Consider the following 15,069-nt stretch of genomic DNA (forward strand, 5'->3'; position numbering starts at 1 on the left):
TGGCTTCTATAGTGAGATGAAACTTAAAAGTGAGCTGTTAAGCTGCAATCACTCAAGATGAGTTTGGTGAACACAGAGATAAAAATACCCCATGTGTACAATGAAATATACTGCTGTATTTTTGATGTTGTTGGCCTATATTTCTGCTGGAGGTCCTGGACATCTTGTTTAGATACATGGCATCTTTGATCCTATCAAATGCCAACAGATAAAGAAAAATCTAAAAGTGACTGAATCTGTTGGACATTTTATAATGACCATGTTTGGATCTTCCAACCGTACAATAATCCAAACACAAACCTCAAAAACAACACAGAAATGGGTCACTGAGCTCAAAACCAAGCTTCTGCTATACCCCTTACAGTCCTCTGACCTAAACCCTATTGAAAATGAGAGAAGTGAACTGAAGAGAAGCACCAACATGGAGCTGGGAATCTAAAGGTTCTGGACTGATTCTGGATGAAGGAATGGTCTCTGATCTCTTGTCAGGTGTTCTCTAACCTCATCAGGCATTATAGGAGAAAACTCAGAGCTGTTAAACCGGCAAATGGAGGTTTCAAAAAGCATTGAATGAAACGGTGCCGTTATTTGTTGCCAATGTGTATAAGAGAAAAACATTTATTTCATAATGATATGCCGCCATTTTAAATTCTTATTATCCAATGAAAGGTTAGATTTTTTTTTTTAAATAAAAGATCAGAAGGATTAACAATGCATATACATTTTCACAAGACTTCGTTGTTCATATTTACCAAGGGTGCCAATATTTTTGGCCATAACTGTATGCTATGTTATATTATTGTAAAGATTTTTTTTTTTTTTAATCTAAAATCTCGCCTAGGGCACCAACAGAGCCTGGGCCGGCCCAATACATGTGATTTTCCTGTAACAGTTGAACAAATTTTAATAAAATGTAAAGGATATGACAACGAGATTACAACTTACAGAAGCTCTTCATATAGAAATAAATCAGATCTCACTTCAGAAATTGTTCAATAAATATATGACTATAGAAACAGTTACAAACAGGATTTAAAAAATTACTACTAAAGTTATTATAATTATTATTAATATTTTAGTTAATGCGCCACACTCCCTAGTAGGTGGCGGTAAATGCACCTAAAGCTGGTTTGCCAGCCAACATAAAAAGTCGAAGAAGAAGACGAAGCTGAAATTGTTTTGAAACACAGGGAGCACAACAGAAAAACGATGTTCTGAATGACAGAAATCAGACACATAAAGACAGCAGACTTGTCTTGTGTTTTCCTCGAGATCAGCGCGAGTGTTTGTTTCCGTTTGCTGTTTCGTCTCGTGATGTGGATGAGCTACACTGATCTCTAGACACCATAAACCTGATATAAGTTACTCTGGTTTTGAGGATTGTTGATTTCTCCTCGCTAAATCACTCAAGTAAGTTCATGTTGTTTACCAGATTAGTGTTGTGTTTGTATTGAACTGAGGGCGGTGTGTTAAACAGTCTGTCTGAAACAAAAGATGCTAATGTTACAGTGCTAGCTACTTGAGCTTAACACTGATATAAACATGCAGTGACAATGATCACACAGATACTCATTTTATGGACAGTTGTGCCTCTGAATTCTTCTAAATGTCAAATGCATGGCATTATGAGAATATTCATGGACTTATGTTAATTTGTGAATTTCCTCCAGTGTCAATAAATAGGTCAAAATAACAGAAATATTCAGAAAGTTATTTAGAGTTACAAACTCCATTAGGCTTTTAAGTGTAGATATTTGTTGTTTGTATTAATCTAGTATTGCATTTTTAAATAAATGGGTGTTTTGTTCGTTTTAGCTGTAGTGAAAGCATGGATGTGGATGTGGTGAGTTTCCGTTTGCCTGCGCATGGAGACACTGCCCTGAGTAACATGAACTTCCTGCGGACGCAGCAGCACTTCTGTGATGTCACCATCGTGGCGGGAGGCAGGCGCATGTTCAGGGGTCACAAGGTCGTACTGGCGGCTTGCTCTGCGTTTCTAAGGGACCAGTTTCTCCTGAACCCCTCATCAGAGCTACAGGTGAGGGGCTTCTCGAATTAAGTTAAATCACATAAGTTACAGCATCATCAGAAGCAAACCATTTGATCTTCTGTGTTGTTATGGTCTGCCTTTTGTGTTAAGTGGATGAAATCTAATAAAATAGTATCACAATCACCCAGAAGATATAATACATTTTAATTTTCCCATTTGTTTTTATCTGTGTCAGTGACTTCCGATTACCTCCTCCTTAAATGATGTAAAATATAATAAACTTTAGTGGATCACATTGAACTGCACCATGTAATGGACCTTATGCACAAATGGACCTTTGTTTGACACATTATTTTTTTAAGACCTATATCTGCTCCCGGACACCAGGGTGACGGAAGATACCCATATGGTCTTTACTCATAGGTGCTGTTTGTGAATCCCCCTGAAGCATACCTGTCAAGTTTTGGATTTGAAAATAAGGGAAATTTTCCAGCGCCCATTGCGAGCAGTCCCACCACCCCAACAAAGCTCCAGTATCCCTTACATTTTGATTTTAAGACAGGTGTTATAGCCCAAATTAAAACACAAAAGGGTATATATGAAGAGCATTTATTTAAAGGCTTATTTGCATATTTTCTGTTAATTTAACATTGATGTCTTTACATTTACATTTTATTTTAATTCCACACATTCTTTTCATTTCATATTGCTTTTCTTTAACAGTTTTTCTTTTCATTTCACATAACTTTTCTTTTACTCTTTTAGTGAGTTGTTGTACCAATTTGTTGCAGACTTTGCATTCTTTAAAAAAAGTAAATTCGCTGTCCCATTTATCACGGTATTTACACATGGGTTTTGGTTTTTTGGCAGGTGTGCCTTCACTCTCTATTGTAGCATCCATCATCCGTCTCTGTTTTTTCTTTTGTTGTTGTTGTTTTTCCCACGTTATAACTCATGTCATCTGACCTCACACACCCCTCGCGACAGGCTACTACAGGTGGGAGTAATCGCGAGACTAGTGAGAGAGCTCAGATTGGGAATGTTTTTATTATTATTATTTTATTAATAACGCAGGTAAAAAAAAAAATACGGGAGATTTACGGGAAAATACTAATACGGGAGGACGGCGGGAAAGAAGGGTAAAATACGTGACTTTCCCGGCCAAAACGGGATACTTGACAGGTATGCCCTGAAGACTGGTCGCAACTGGTCCTGCATGAAACGATAACAACACACATACATAGACAAACATTGATCTCTGTCAAGGTCGGGTAGCTATGTTGTATTAGCTTCTCTGAGAAGATGGTAGATCGACATTCACTATATTTATATATATTAGGGGTGTAACGATACGCGTATTCGTATTGAACCGTTCGGTACGAGGCTTTCGGTTCGGTACGCGGTACGCATTATGTACCGAACGGTTCGTTGGACTAATTAATTAAATTTGGAAAATAAAAAAGGTGTGTGAAATATAATGTCATGCGTTCAACAAGGTAGCCCAATAACCCAAACGACGTAACAGGCAATGCCCCTGACACCCCCGAAGAAAAAAAAACACCATCTTATATGTTTATGTTAGGCTACTCAGTCAGGCGCTCGCTCACTCAGTACGCGCTGAAGGCTCGGTACGGAGCCCCGCACGTCACCTGTAGGAGAGAAAAAACATCAATCCGTGGCGACGGTTTTGCAATCCGTCCCCTCAGTTTATAAACCGTGCTCATGAATTAATAAACTGTTCACTCGGTTTAACAAATCGTACCCAGGATTAACAAACCGTGCCCACGAATTCCCAGTCCGTGCGTTTAGATTGTGTAAACCGTACCCTCGGTTTTTGAATCCGTACCCACGAATTCATAATCCGTGCGCACGCTTTCGCAATCCGTTCCCTCGGATTTGAAAACTGACACGCATTTTACACTTAACAGTGAAACATGCATCTAACTCCGGCAGGTGGGGTGAGGTGGGTGGAGCTTAGTATAATAAAATCACAAAAATAAGTCTTCATGTTAAGAAAGAATTGTACACAAGCATTTCCAAAACTGTCCAAAGGTTATTTAAAAATAAAGCAATTCACAAATTATTTTATGACAAATATTTTTACTGTCTTGTACTCATTTATTTAGCCTACAAATTAAAATTATAAAAAATAACTTTATTTTTATTTGTATCATTATTATATATAAACAGGTTATGCATAAGAATCTTTTATCCAAAATAACTTACAAAAGAGGAAAAAATTACTCCAGAGTCAGTCACAATGCCAGGTTTATTGCACAATAATAATCAAGTGCTATTATAGATTATCAGCAATTGAACAAGATTTTAATGCGCATCTTTCTTATTAAATCTTTGTATTCCACCTCGTACTACACTTGATAGAGAATCACTTAAGACACTTTGCTGTAAACCTATTCCACATAATAATATTCAATAAAACTGTATGTTAACACGTAGGAGTTTGCTGCATGAATCCGTGAGTACGGTTTACAAATCCGAGGGAACGGATTGCGAAAGCGTGCGCACGGATTATGAATTCGTGGGTACGGATTCAAAAACCGAGGGTACGGTTTACAAAATCTAAGTGCACGGATTGGAAATTCGTGGGCACGGTTTGTTAATCCGTGGGCACGATTTGTTAAATCGAGTGAACAGTTTATGAATTCGTGAGTACGGTTTATAAACTGAGGGGACGGATTGCAAAACCGTCGCCACGGATTGCTTTTTTTTCTCCTACAGGTGACGTCCCGGGCTCCGTATACGGACATCACCGCAGCGAATGGTGCATTTACGTTATAGCCGCGGATATGAGACCTTACTCTGTAGTGGAAAACGCAGGTTTTAAGAACATGCTTAATGTAATTGAGCCCCATTACAATATTCCTTCACGAGCCCATTTCAGACAGACCGTAATTCCTGCTTTGTTCCAAAAAACATAAGCCCAAATAGAGAACCAATTGAGTAAAAACACACTCAATATAAAGAGTTATAGAGTTCCATATAAAAAGAGTTACATCTTTGTATTTGTTCATAACCACTACAACAATATTACATTTAATTTTTAAAAAAAATTTTTATAAGGAGCTATTTTTGTTTTATACAGTATGCTGCTAAGAAAACACCATAGAAGATGGGTAAAGAATAGCTCCATCATTGTTCAATGTAAAAAAAACACATACTTTGTTAGTTTTAATAAATAAAACATTTTTAAAAAAATCAAGGAAATTTATCTGCCAATTTTTTCTTTTTGCTGTATCTAAAACGTACCGAACCGAACCGTGACATCAGTGTATTGAACCGAACCGAACCGTGAATTTTGTGAACCGTTACACCCCTAATATATATATATATATATATATGTATGCATGTATGTATGTATGTGTGTGTGTGTGTATGTATGTATGTATATGTGTGTATGACCCTGGACCACAAAACCAGTCAAAAATCATTAGGATATTAAGTAAAGATCATGTTCCGTGAAGATATTTTGTAAATTTCCTACCATAAATTTATCAAAACCCTATTTTTGATAAGTAATATGTATTGTTTAGAACTTCATTTTGGTGAATTTCTCAATATTTAGATTTTTTTTCTTGCACCCTCAAATTCCAGACTTTCAAATAGTTGTATCTCGACCAAATATTGTCAGGTTCTACTAAATTATTTTTTCAGCCTACAGATGATGTATAAATCTAAAGTTTCCAGAAATTGACCCTTGTGACTTGTTTTGTGGTCCAGGGTCAATATAGTGTGTGTGTGTGTGTGTGTGTGGATTTGACTTGAAGGTGCTATCAAATATTATTTTATCTAAAAATGCAATGTTGACTCAATCAGTAGCATTAGGCCAGTTTAAAACCAGGGAAGTGTTCCGGAAACCTGTTTTAAATCAATCATTATTTATGTAATTCCATTTGATGTGGAGGCAAAATTTAAAGTCTCCATAAATTGAAAATTAAATTCTTTAAATGTGTGTTATTGACCTTATTGTGAATGATTCATCCATGTTTAACGTCTCTTTTCTTTTCTTTTTTGACCTTGTCATTTTGAATCAAAACGTCTTAACTCAATTTTCCAGTGAAACAACAGGCTTCTCTCTGGTAGCATATGCCAAACTTCTCCAATCATTTAGTTCCCTTAACCTCTGCCCCTTTATTATGAACCGAAAGCTCATATTTAGATCTGCCTCCATCCACTCAACAACTGATTGACAGAACAAAGTCCCCACCCTACATTTTTCTTCTTTCTTCAATAATCAGTTCTGCTCTGATTTACGTCACAACACATGATCTGTTGCTACTTCCGTTGCAATATTAATTTTGAAAACCATTTGTTGTTTTGATTGTCAACAAATGCTCTCTATCCAGCAGGTGTCGATGTTGCACAGCTCAGCAGTGGTATGTGAACTCCTCCAGTCCTGTTACACAGGGATGCTGCAGTTCAGTGCCAAAGAGATCGTGAACTACCTGACTGCAGCCAGCTACCTGCAGATGGAGCATGTGGTGGAGAAATGCAGAGGGGCCCTGAGCCAGTACATGCAGCCCCGCAGTCGCAGCCCCATTGTGAGTATCTCCACCTCAAACACTGGTCACCATTGCAGACCTTGTTTCTTCTTAATGAAACACTTCACGAGACGTTTTGCAGGATGCTCTTTTGATTACATGCACATAGCAAACACTTTTATTCAAAGAGACTCAAAAAGAATCATCAATATTCATATTATACTCTATTATTAGAAAAGTAGATCCAGAAACAAGCTAGAGCAGAGGATAAATGTAGAAAAGAAAAAACTAGTATTTTCAGTGTGTGCATTGGTTGAAGGTTGTTAAGCGTTTGTGGGAGCAATGTATCTTCAGCTGAAAGTTGTGATAGTCTTATCCAGTGGCAGCCAACTTCTGTCCTGCAGTGTTTCGCTCCAGCCCTAACCAAACACACCTGAACAAGCTAATGAAGGACTAATGGTTACAAAGGCTGCATTCCACTTCGCTTTTAGACATGCACTCACTTGTGCAATGTAATAGATGATGTACTAGTGATGTGAAAAACAAACCTTTCCGAAGCTTTGGTCTCTGTAGTTTGGTTGGAGGTTGGTGGCTCATTCCACCAAAGAGGAGCAAAGAGGGTGAAGGTTTTGGAAGGCAACTTTATGCCTCATTGTGATGAAACAAGATTGATGTAGGGAGATGCAGTTCAAGTGGCAGTCCTAAAAGCCAGCATCAAAGCCTTAAATTTCATTCTGGTCACAGCTGGGACTAGTGGACTGAGAACTTTTGCCATCTGGCCGGCGCATCAGAGCCGCAGACACCAGGACAGTCGGGCACAAGAACAGTTTCTTCCCCCAGGCAATCTACCTCATGAACAGTTAAACCCGACTGTTTTTATGAATGTTTTTACTGCGCTACAACGGCGATTTAAATCATGGCGGGTGAGGGTGTTTTCAAAATGCGTCTGGCCAATCAGTGTCTACTTACATCATGGTTAGTACCAGTTGTGCTGGTTAGACCCTGCTCTTGGTTGGTCGAAAAAGGCAGTCCAGTACTAAAATCACACCCAGTTCCTGTGTTGTGAGGATGCCCAAAAGTGGGTGGTTCCACAATTAGTTCTGGTACTAAGAAAAGGTTCCTGTGGTACACGAGATATCAGATTGTCACGAGTTTCTCGCATTGCTGCCATAGCTTCCTCTACCCCAGATTCGACTATGACAAGACTTGTAAAAACTGGTATTCTACCACCCCCTATACATCTTGAGAACAGATTTCAAGCATTTATGAATGGGGATGAGGAACCCCCAAATGTGATTCAACATGGATTGGATCAGCCAGCAGCTAACAACTCTACTAACAGGCGCTCAAGGTCGAGCAGACAGCGGCATTCAGCTCAGAGCGCAGCCGAGCCCAGGAATCTGATAGTGGGTGACTCTGTTATCAGAAACATCCGTAGCAGGACTACAACAACATGCTGCCTTCCTCAAGCAACGGTCTCTGATGTGAACAAGGAACTTCAGAACATTCTGATGAAGCACAAAACTGCAAATCGAATCATCATCCATCTGGGGAAGAATGATATTCGGAAAGAGCAGTCAGAACTCCTTAAGAAGGACTTCATTGAACTCTTTGAAACACTTCAAAGACTCAAAGTTCAGTCGTTCATCAGTGGACCACTTTTCCCAGCAAGGGGAACAAATATGTTTTCACGGATGCTTGGACTGAACACATGGCTACAAAGATCTTGCAATATAAAAGGAGTGAATTTCATCGACAACTTCAATCTTTTCTGGGGCCATAGACAACTGTTTAAACCAGATGGCCTCCACCCAAACAAACTTGGTGCTAGAGTGCTTAAGGACAATATCTACTTCTCCCTCCGTCATCCTTCAGCAGAGTGTGTTAATCCATTCAGCACACACACACCAGGTCCGAGTCATCACGTGGTTGACATATCCCACAAGGACACTGATAACACCATACAGCCAAAACAAGTACTGGTCATGGACACTATCCCTGCTGAGCCATGCCCACAGAGCTCCTCACAGACAGACTGTGATGTATCAAAACAGCTACAAGATTCAGCACCCAGGGCTGACTTTCTGGAAAACAGCCAGGGAAGCCAGGACAACACATCACAGCCACTGGAAACACCAGAGACACAGCCCATCTCACCAGACACATTATCCCTCTCTCCAGCATCTCCACTTCTGTGCTTCTCACAGAAAATGGAGGAATTGGTGTATGCTGGGACTAAACTCTCTCACAAGGCTCAATTCTTGCACCGCTCTTGTTTAGCCTGTAAATGCTTCCACTGAGTCAAATAATGAGAGAGAACCAAATTGCTTATCACAGCTATGCTGAAGATTTACCTAGCCTTATCTCCAAATGACTACAGCCCCATTGACTCCCTCTGCCAATGCATTGATGAAATTAATAGTTGGATGTGCCAGAAAAAAACAAAAAAAAACTGAAGTCATTCATTGCATTTGGAAACAAAGATGAAGTTCTCTTGGTGAATGCATACCTTGACTCTAAGGGTCAAACAACTAAAAATCAAGTCAGGAATCTTGGTGTGATTCTGGAGACAGATCTTAGTTTCAGTAGTCATGTCAAAGCAGTAACTAAATCAGCATACTATCATTTAAAAAACATTGCAAGAATTAGATGTTTTGTTTCTAGCCAAGACTTGGAGAAACTAGTTCATGCCTTTATCACCAGCAGGGTGGACTATTGTGTTGGGCTCCTCACCGCCCTTTCCAAAAAGACCATTAGACAGCTGCAGCTCATCCAGAACGCTGCTGCCAGGATTCTGACTAGAACCAGAAAATCTGAGAATATCACACCAGTCCTCCGGTCCTTACACTGGCTTCCAGTTACATGTAGGATTGATTTTAAAGTACTTTTACTCATTTATAAGTCACTAAATGACCTGGGACCGAAATATATTGCAGATATGTTCACTGAATATAAACCTAACAGACCACTCAGATCACTAGGATCGAGTCAGTTAGAAATACCAAGGGTTCACACAAAACAAGGGGAGTCCGCCTTTAGTTACTGTGCTGCCTGCAGTTGGAATCAGCTTCCAGAAGATATCAGATGTGTTAAAACGCTAGTCACATTTAAATCTAGACTCAAAACCCATCTGTTTAGTTGTGCATTTATTGAATGAGCACTGTGCTATGTCCGAACTGATTGCACTATATTTTCAATTTTTTTTTTTTATTATATAAAATCATTTTCAAACTGTTTTTAAATTTGATTTTAAGTAAACGTTTTAATCCTTTTAAAAGTTTTAAAATTGCTTGTTCTATTTTTTAGCACTTTGAATTACCATTGTATACGAAATGTGCTATATAAATAAACTTGCCTTGCCTTGGTGCAAAAGGCCTTAATGATGACAGAATATTTATTTTTGGATGAACTGTGCCAATAAACAAGTATAATGCAAATAAAGTAGTTTAACTATACAATTCTTACTTGCATTTTGCTTGTCTTTCTCTCTGTTTCTCCCTATAATTATTCAGACTGTGAAATCGGAAGATCCTCAGTCTATGCCAGTGATTGTCAGTGGAAGTACCCATTCGTTGGGATCCATTTCATCCCCTTCTGATACGGCATCACTGCATCCTCACAGTTCAGGAAAGGAGCTCCAGGCTGCTGATGCCGAACTATCCAACATCCCTCACAAAGATGACAGTCATTTGACCGTACACTGTGTAAATATATGTTGGTTTTGCTTCATATGCTAAGTGCCAAAATATGTTCCTTAATTTCATGTCGCCAGTAAAATCATCAAACATGGTTGCTACATTATTGCTGTCAGTTTGACCATCCCAAATCAAAGAGGGTCATATCAGCACTTATTTTGGTAGTTTGCTCAGTTGTCAATTTTTTTTTTTTTTTCCATAACAGATAAGGGGATCCGATGCATCTGGACACTTTGAGGGAGAGGACGGGCCTGAGAGTGACGTCTTTCAGGTGCAGATCAACGATGAACAGCAAGACCCGGAGAAGACCTCTGGTGCTGAGGAGGAAGACAGAGAAGCTGTTGTCATGTTAAATGACCACGAACCGATGGACGCAAGTATAGAGGAGCCCAGTATGGAGGGGCAAGCTAAAGGCAACGACCACAGAGGGGCAGGCCGCATGTGGAGACGACGGCACGGAGAGCACAGGGGAGGCAGAGGAAGAGGCTTTAAACAGAGGAAGCGATACACTTTCAAGGACCGCAAGCTCTTGGGAAACTACCAGGAGGCTTGGCGATTTCCAACCCCTGATGAAATGATGGGTAATTTTGGAGCAGACTTTGGGGCTGATTACCTATCCAATCAGCATCTCGCAGATGGTACCGTCCGCATTGAGTACAGTCCTGGAGAAGAGATTGGCTCTGATGGAGGTCCTGCACACTTTGGTGTGGAAGCTTCCAGCGGGGAACAGGGAATGAGAGTCAGGACACATACAAATGAGCATGGAGCTGCTGACGAGTCTGTGGCGGTGGTGGGATCCACGTCCTGTGTAGCGGGACCAGTGGTGTGTGAGCAGTGCGGACTAGCATTTTCCACAACGCAGGACTTAGCCATGCATTCCCTGTCAACTCACCGGCTGTATGTGTGTCCATGCTGCGGGAAGCACTTCAGCCACTCCAGTAACCTCAACCGCCACATGATCGTCCACCGTGGAGTTTCCAAGCTCCACTGTTGCCCCCTGTGCCACAAGACCTTCACTCAGAAGTCAACACTGTGCGATCACATGAACCTGCACAGTGGGGAGCGGCCGCATGTGTGTGCGTACTGCCACGTCAGCTTTGCCCATAAGCCTGCTTTACGCCGTCACCTGAAAGAGCAACATGGAAGGACAACGGCCCAAAACTATCTGGAGATGCAGCGAAACAATGAGGGTGGTGTTGGGGAAGGGGTTTAGATCAGATTTAAAATGTTACTCTGTTAATGAAATCAGAATTAACCCCATTTACTTTCCTAAAGGTGCCATAGAATGCACTGATACAATATTTTAAATTGTTCTCTGATGTCCCCAGGGTGTATGTGTGAAGTTTTATCTCAAAATACCCCACAGAAAAAAAATTATAGCTTGTTTTCATTGCCACTTTTAGGTTATGAGACAAAACACGCTGTATATGTGTTTGTCCCCTTTAAATGTAAATGAGCTGGGGCTCCCGCCTCCCTTTTCAGACGAGTGCGGAGCTTCAAGAGCTCATGCTTGTAGGCATGCCACCGATGTTACGGTTTAACTGGTGGTCACCACGTTACTGACTTCACATTGCTTCCAAATGCAATTTTTAACTACTAAATTCCTATTCAAGATCATTCTGGTAGCATGTGAAGGCGGCATTAGTGCAAACAAGCCGAGACAATGGTAGCTTTAGCAACATTAGCCTTACAGAGAGCCATGAAGCTCTTTTGGAAAACAAAATATGACACGCAATTCTTACTTTGGCTGGAGTCTGGACATTTGCGTTACAAAGCATTGGTATCGATCCCTCTTTCAGAAGCAATCTTTGCACAACTGACCCTTGTTTGTGAGGCAAACCTGTGTAAATTGTTAGAAAAAAGTATAGGACTTTTCAGTTTTTTTTCCTGTGACATTTCCTTCGAAAATGAAAGTTAACCACCATGTCCCCAGTAGTCTATGGAGACCCCTATGTTTGTTGGTGCATCCCAAAACACAACACTTTTAATGGCTCTTTGGTGCTGACATTGCATCTCCAGCAACTACAGCAAGAGAACAGTAATGGTGGACCGCAGCTTCTCACTCAGGGTTGTGTATATTGCCACGTTTCCACCGCAGGAACTTCCACTACCCAAGAACTATTGACTTTGGCCTGGTACTTGGTGTGTTTCCACCGGTGGAACCAGGAACTAAATAAAGTTCCAGGTAAAAAATCAAGTACACTGCTGTTTGCAGAATTACCGGACCTGCGTCGTCATGGACATCACACTCCCGAGTCAAATGCACGGAGTCTGAACTACCAAGGAGGCACGTCCAAAATCAGCGTACTTTGTATTGAGAAATGCGCGCAGACCTACGTCACCAATCTATTTGCCTAATCTTCCCGGTACTTTACACCGAGTGGAATCGCAGAAAGCAACAGGTGTGGGGGGAAAAAAGTTCCTGGTACAAATGTTCCGGGTAATTTCGGTGGAAATGCGGCATATGATAATATGGCAGAAAGCATCACAACTGGGAGGGACTTTCCCTGAGCATGACGTCATGGTAGTGAGAATTTTGAAACTGCTTGTGTGGACCGACTGTTTATGATTTATTGGGATTATAAAACAGTGAGTGGGTGGATATTTACAATTATAGGCTGGTTGTCTTCACACACTGCGGCCACACAACTTTGTTCAAACGTTCACCTTATAAAAGTGATTTTTGTATTATATTGCACCTTTAATACACATGTCTTGGCTTATTGTGCTCCATTTATAAGTGCACATTAGGTGAAAATGTACAGTATTGTTCAAAATAATAGCAGTACAATGTGACTAACCAGAATAATCAAGGTTTTTAGTATATTTTTTATTGCTACGTGGCAAACAAGTTACCAGTAGGTTCAGTAGATTGTCAGAAAACAAACAAGACCCAGCATTCATGATATGCACGCTCTTAAGGCTGTGCAATTGGGCAATTAGTTGAAAGAGGTGTGTTCAAAAAAATAGCAGTGTCTACCTTTGACTGTACAAACTCAAAACTATTTTGTACAAACATTTTTTTTTTCTGGGATTTAGCAATCCTGTGAATCACTAAACTAATATTTAGTTGTATGACCACAGTTTTTTAAAACTGCTTGACATCTGTGTGGCATGGAGTCAACCAACTTGTGGCACCTCTCAGCTGTTATTCCACTCCATGATTCTTTAACAACATTCCACAATTCATTCACATTTCTTGGTTTTGCTTCAGAAACAGCATTTTTGATATCACCCCACAAGTTCTCAATTGGATTAAGGTCTGGAGATTGGGCTGGCCACTCCATAACATTAATTTTGTTGGTTTGGAACCAAGACTTTGCCCGTTTACTAGTGTGTTTTGGGTCATTGTCTTGTTGAAACAACCATTTCAAGGGCATGTCCTCTTCAGCATAGGGCAACATGACCTCTTCAAGTATTTTAACATATGCAAACTGATCCATGATCCCTGGTATGCGATAAATAGGCCCAACACCATAGTAGGAGAAACATGCCCATATCATGATGCTTGCACCTCCATGCTTCACTGTCTTCACTGTGTACTGTGGCTTGAATTCAGAGTTTGGGGGTCGTCTCACAAACTGCCTGTGGCCCTTGGACCCAAAAAGAACAATTTTACTCTCATCAGTCCACAAAATGTTCCTCCATTTCTCTTTAGGCCAGTTGATGTGTTCTTTGGCAAATTGTAACCTCTTCTGCACATGCCTTTTTTTTAAAAAAAAATATTTTTTGAAAATAGATTAGCTTCACACAGACGTCTTCTAACTGTCACAGTACTTACAGGTAACTCCAGACTGTCTTTGATCATCCTGGAGGTGATCATTGGCTGAGCCTTTGCCATTCTGGTTATTCTTCTATCCATTTTGATGGTTGTCTTCCGTTTTCTTCCACGTCTCTCTGGTTTTGCTCTCCATTTTAAGGCATTGGAGATCATTTTAGCTGAACAGCCTATAATTTTTTGCACCTCTTTATAGGTTTTCCCCTCTCTAATCAACTTTTTAATCAAAGTACGCTGTTCTTCTGAACAATGTCTTGAACGACCCATTTTCCTCAGCTTTCAAATGCATGTTCAACAAGTGTTGGCTTCATCCTTAAATAGGGGCCACCTGATTCACACCTGTTTCTTCACAAAATTGATGACCTCAGTGATTGAATGCCACACTGCTATTTTTTTGAACACACCCCTTTCAACTAATTCAACTAATTGCCCAACTGCACAGCCTTAAGAGCGTGCATATCATGAATGCTGGGTCTCATTTGTTTTCTGAGAATCTACTGAACCTACTGGTAACTTGTTTGCCACGTAGCAATAAAAAAATATACGAAAAACCTTGATTATTCTGGTTAGTCACATTGTACTGCTATTATTTTGAACAATACTGTATGTCTTTGTAATCGGTATGTAATAACTGTATTGTTGCAGCAAAATGATTCAGAATTGTCAACGTGCAAGCCGAACACTGCTAAAGCATTTGAGCCTGAGAGATCTGAATGAATTTATACTCACTCATAGCAACAGTTCACCCTATAATGAAAATTATATTATTTACTCACCTTCATGTCATTTTAAACCTCTGAAAAACACAAAATAATACATTTTGTCTGAACAGGTAAATGCTTTTCCACCGTCAGGCCGAACCATTCTTGTTGCTTAACTGTTTCATTCCATGCTGCTCTGGCCCAGCCAGTATGGATATGATTTCATTTCCCACTGTGGGGCTGACAACAAAGCTGGTTATACAAATCTACAGAGAGAAACTAGCAGCCAGAATCAGACAACAAACAAGTAACCCATGCTGAGTAGTGAAGTCACTACACTGATTCGACCAACACAGTTCGGCTCAAGAGGGTATCTAACTGTAACCATTACTTACTGTTCTTAGAA

General features: G+C 40.2%; 1 protein-coding gene across 2 annotated transcripts; it reads left to right on the top strand.

Moving 5' to 3' along the window:
- Positions 1–1,140: 1,140 nt before the first annotated feature.
- Positions 1,141–12,940, top strand: LOC113090789 (zinc finger and BTB domain-containing protein 17-like). Of its 2 annotated transcripts, none has more exons than XM_026256382.1 (5): positions 1,141–1,410; positions 1,816–2,038; positions 6,355–6,549; positions 10,002–10,193; positions 10,390–12,940. In XM_026256382.1, the coding sequence occupies exons 2-5, from the start codon at positions 1,829–1,831 to the stop codon at positions 11,395–11,397; spliced, it is 1,605 nt and encodes a 534-aa protein (XP_026112167.1). In that variant the 5' UTR covers positions 1,141–1,410; positions 1,816–1,828; the 3' UTR covers positions 11,398–12,940. The 2 variants fall into 2 exon arrangements, with proteins under 2 accessions (XP_026112167.1, XP_026112168.1); XM_026256383.1 differs by having other exon boundaries at positions 6,358–6,549.
- Positions 12,941–15,069: the final 2,129 nt, after the last annotated feature.

This window comes from Carassius auratus, unplaced genomic scaffold (genome assembly GCF_003368295.1).
Source record: "Carassius auratus strain Wakin unplaced genomic scaffold, ASM336829v1 scaf_tig00214021, whole genome shotgun sequence".
NCBI lineage: Eukaryota > Metazoa > Chordata > Actinopteri > Cypriniformes > Cyprinidae > Carassius > Carassius auratus.

Coding starts and splice junctions, on each gene's coding strand:
- LOC113090789 (XM_026256382.1), top strand. CDS start 1,829: ATGGATGTGGATGTGGTGAGTTTCCGTTTGCCTGCGCATGGAGACACT. Junction 2,039..6,354: donor ACCCCTCATCAGAGCTACAG/GTGAGGGGCTTC, acceptor CTCTCTATCCAG/CAGGTGTCGATGTTGCACAG. Junction 10,194..10,389: donor GTCATTTGACCGTACACTGT/GTAAATATATGT, acceptor TTTCCATAACAG/ATAAGGGGATCCGATGCATC.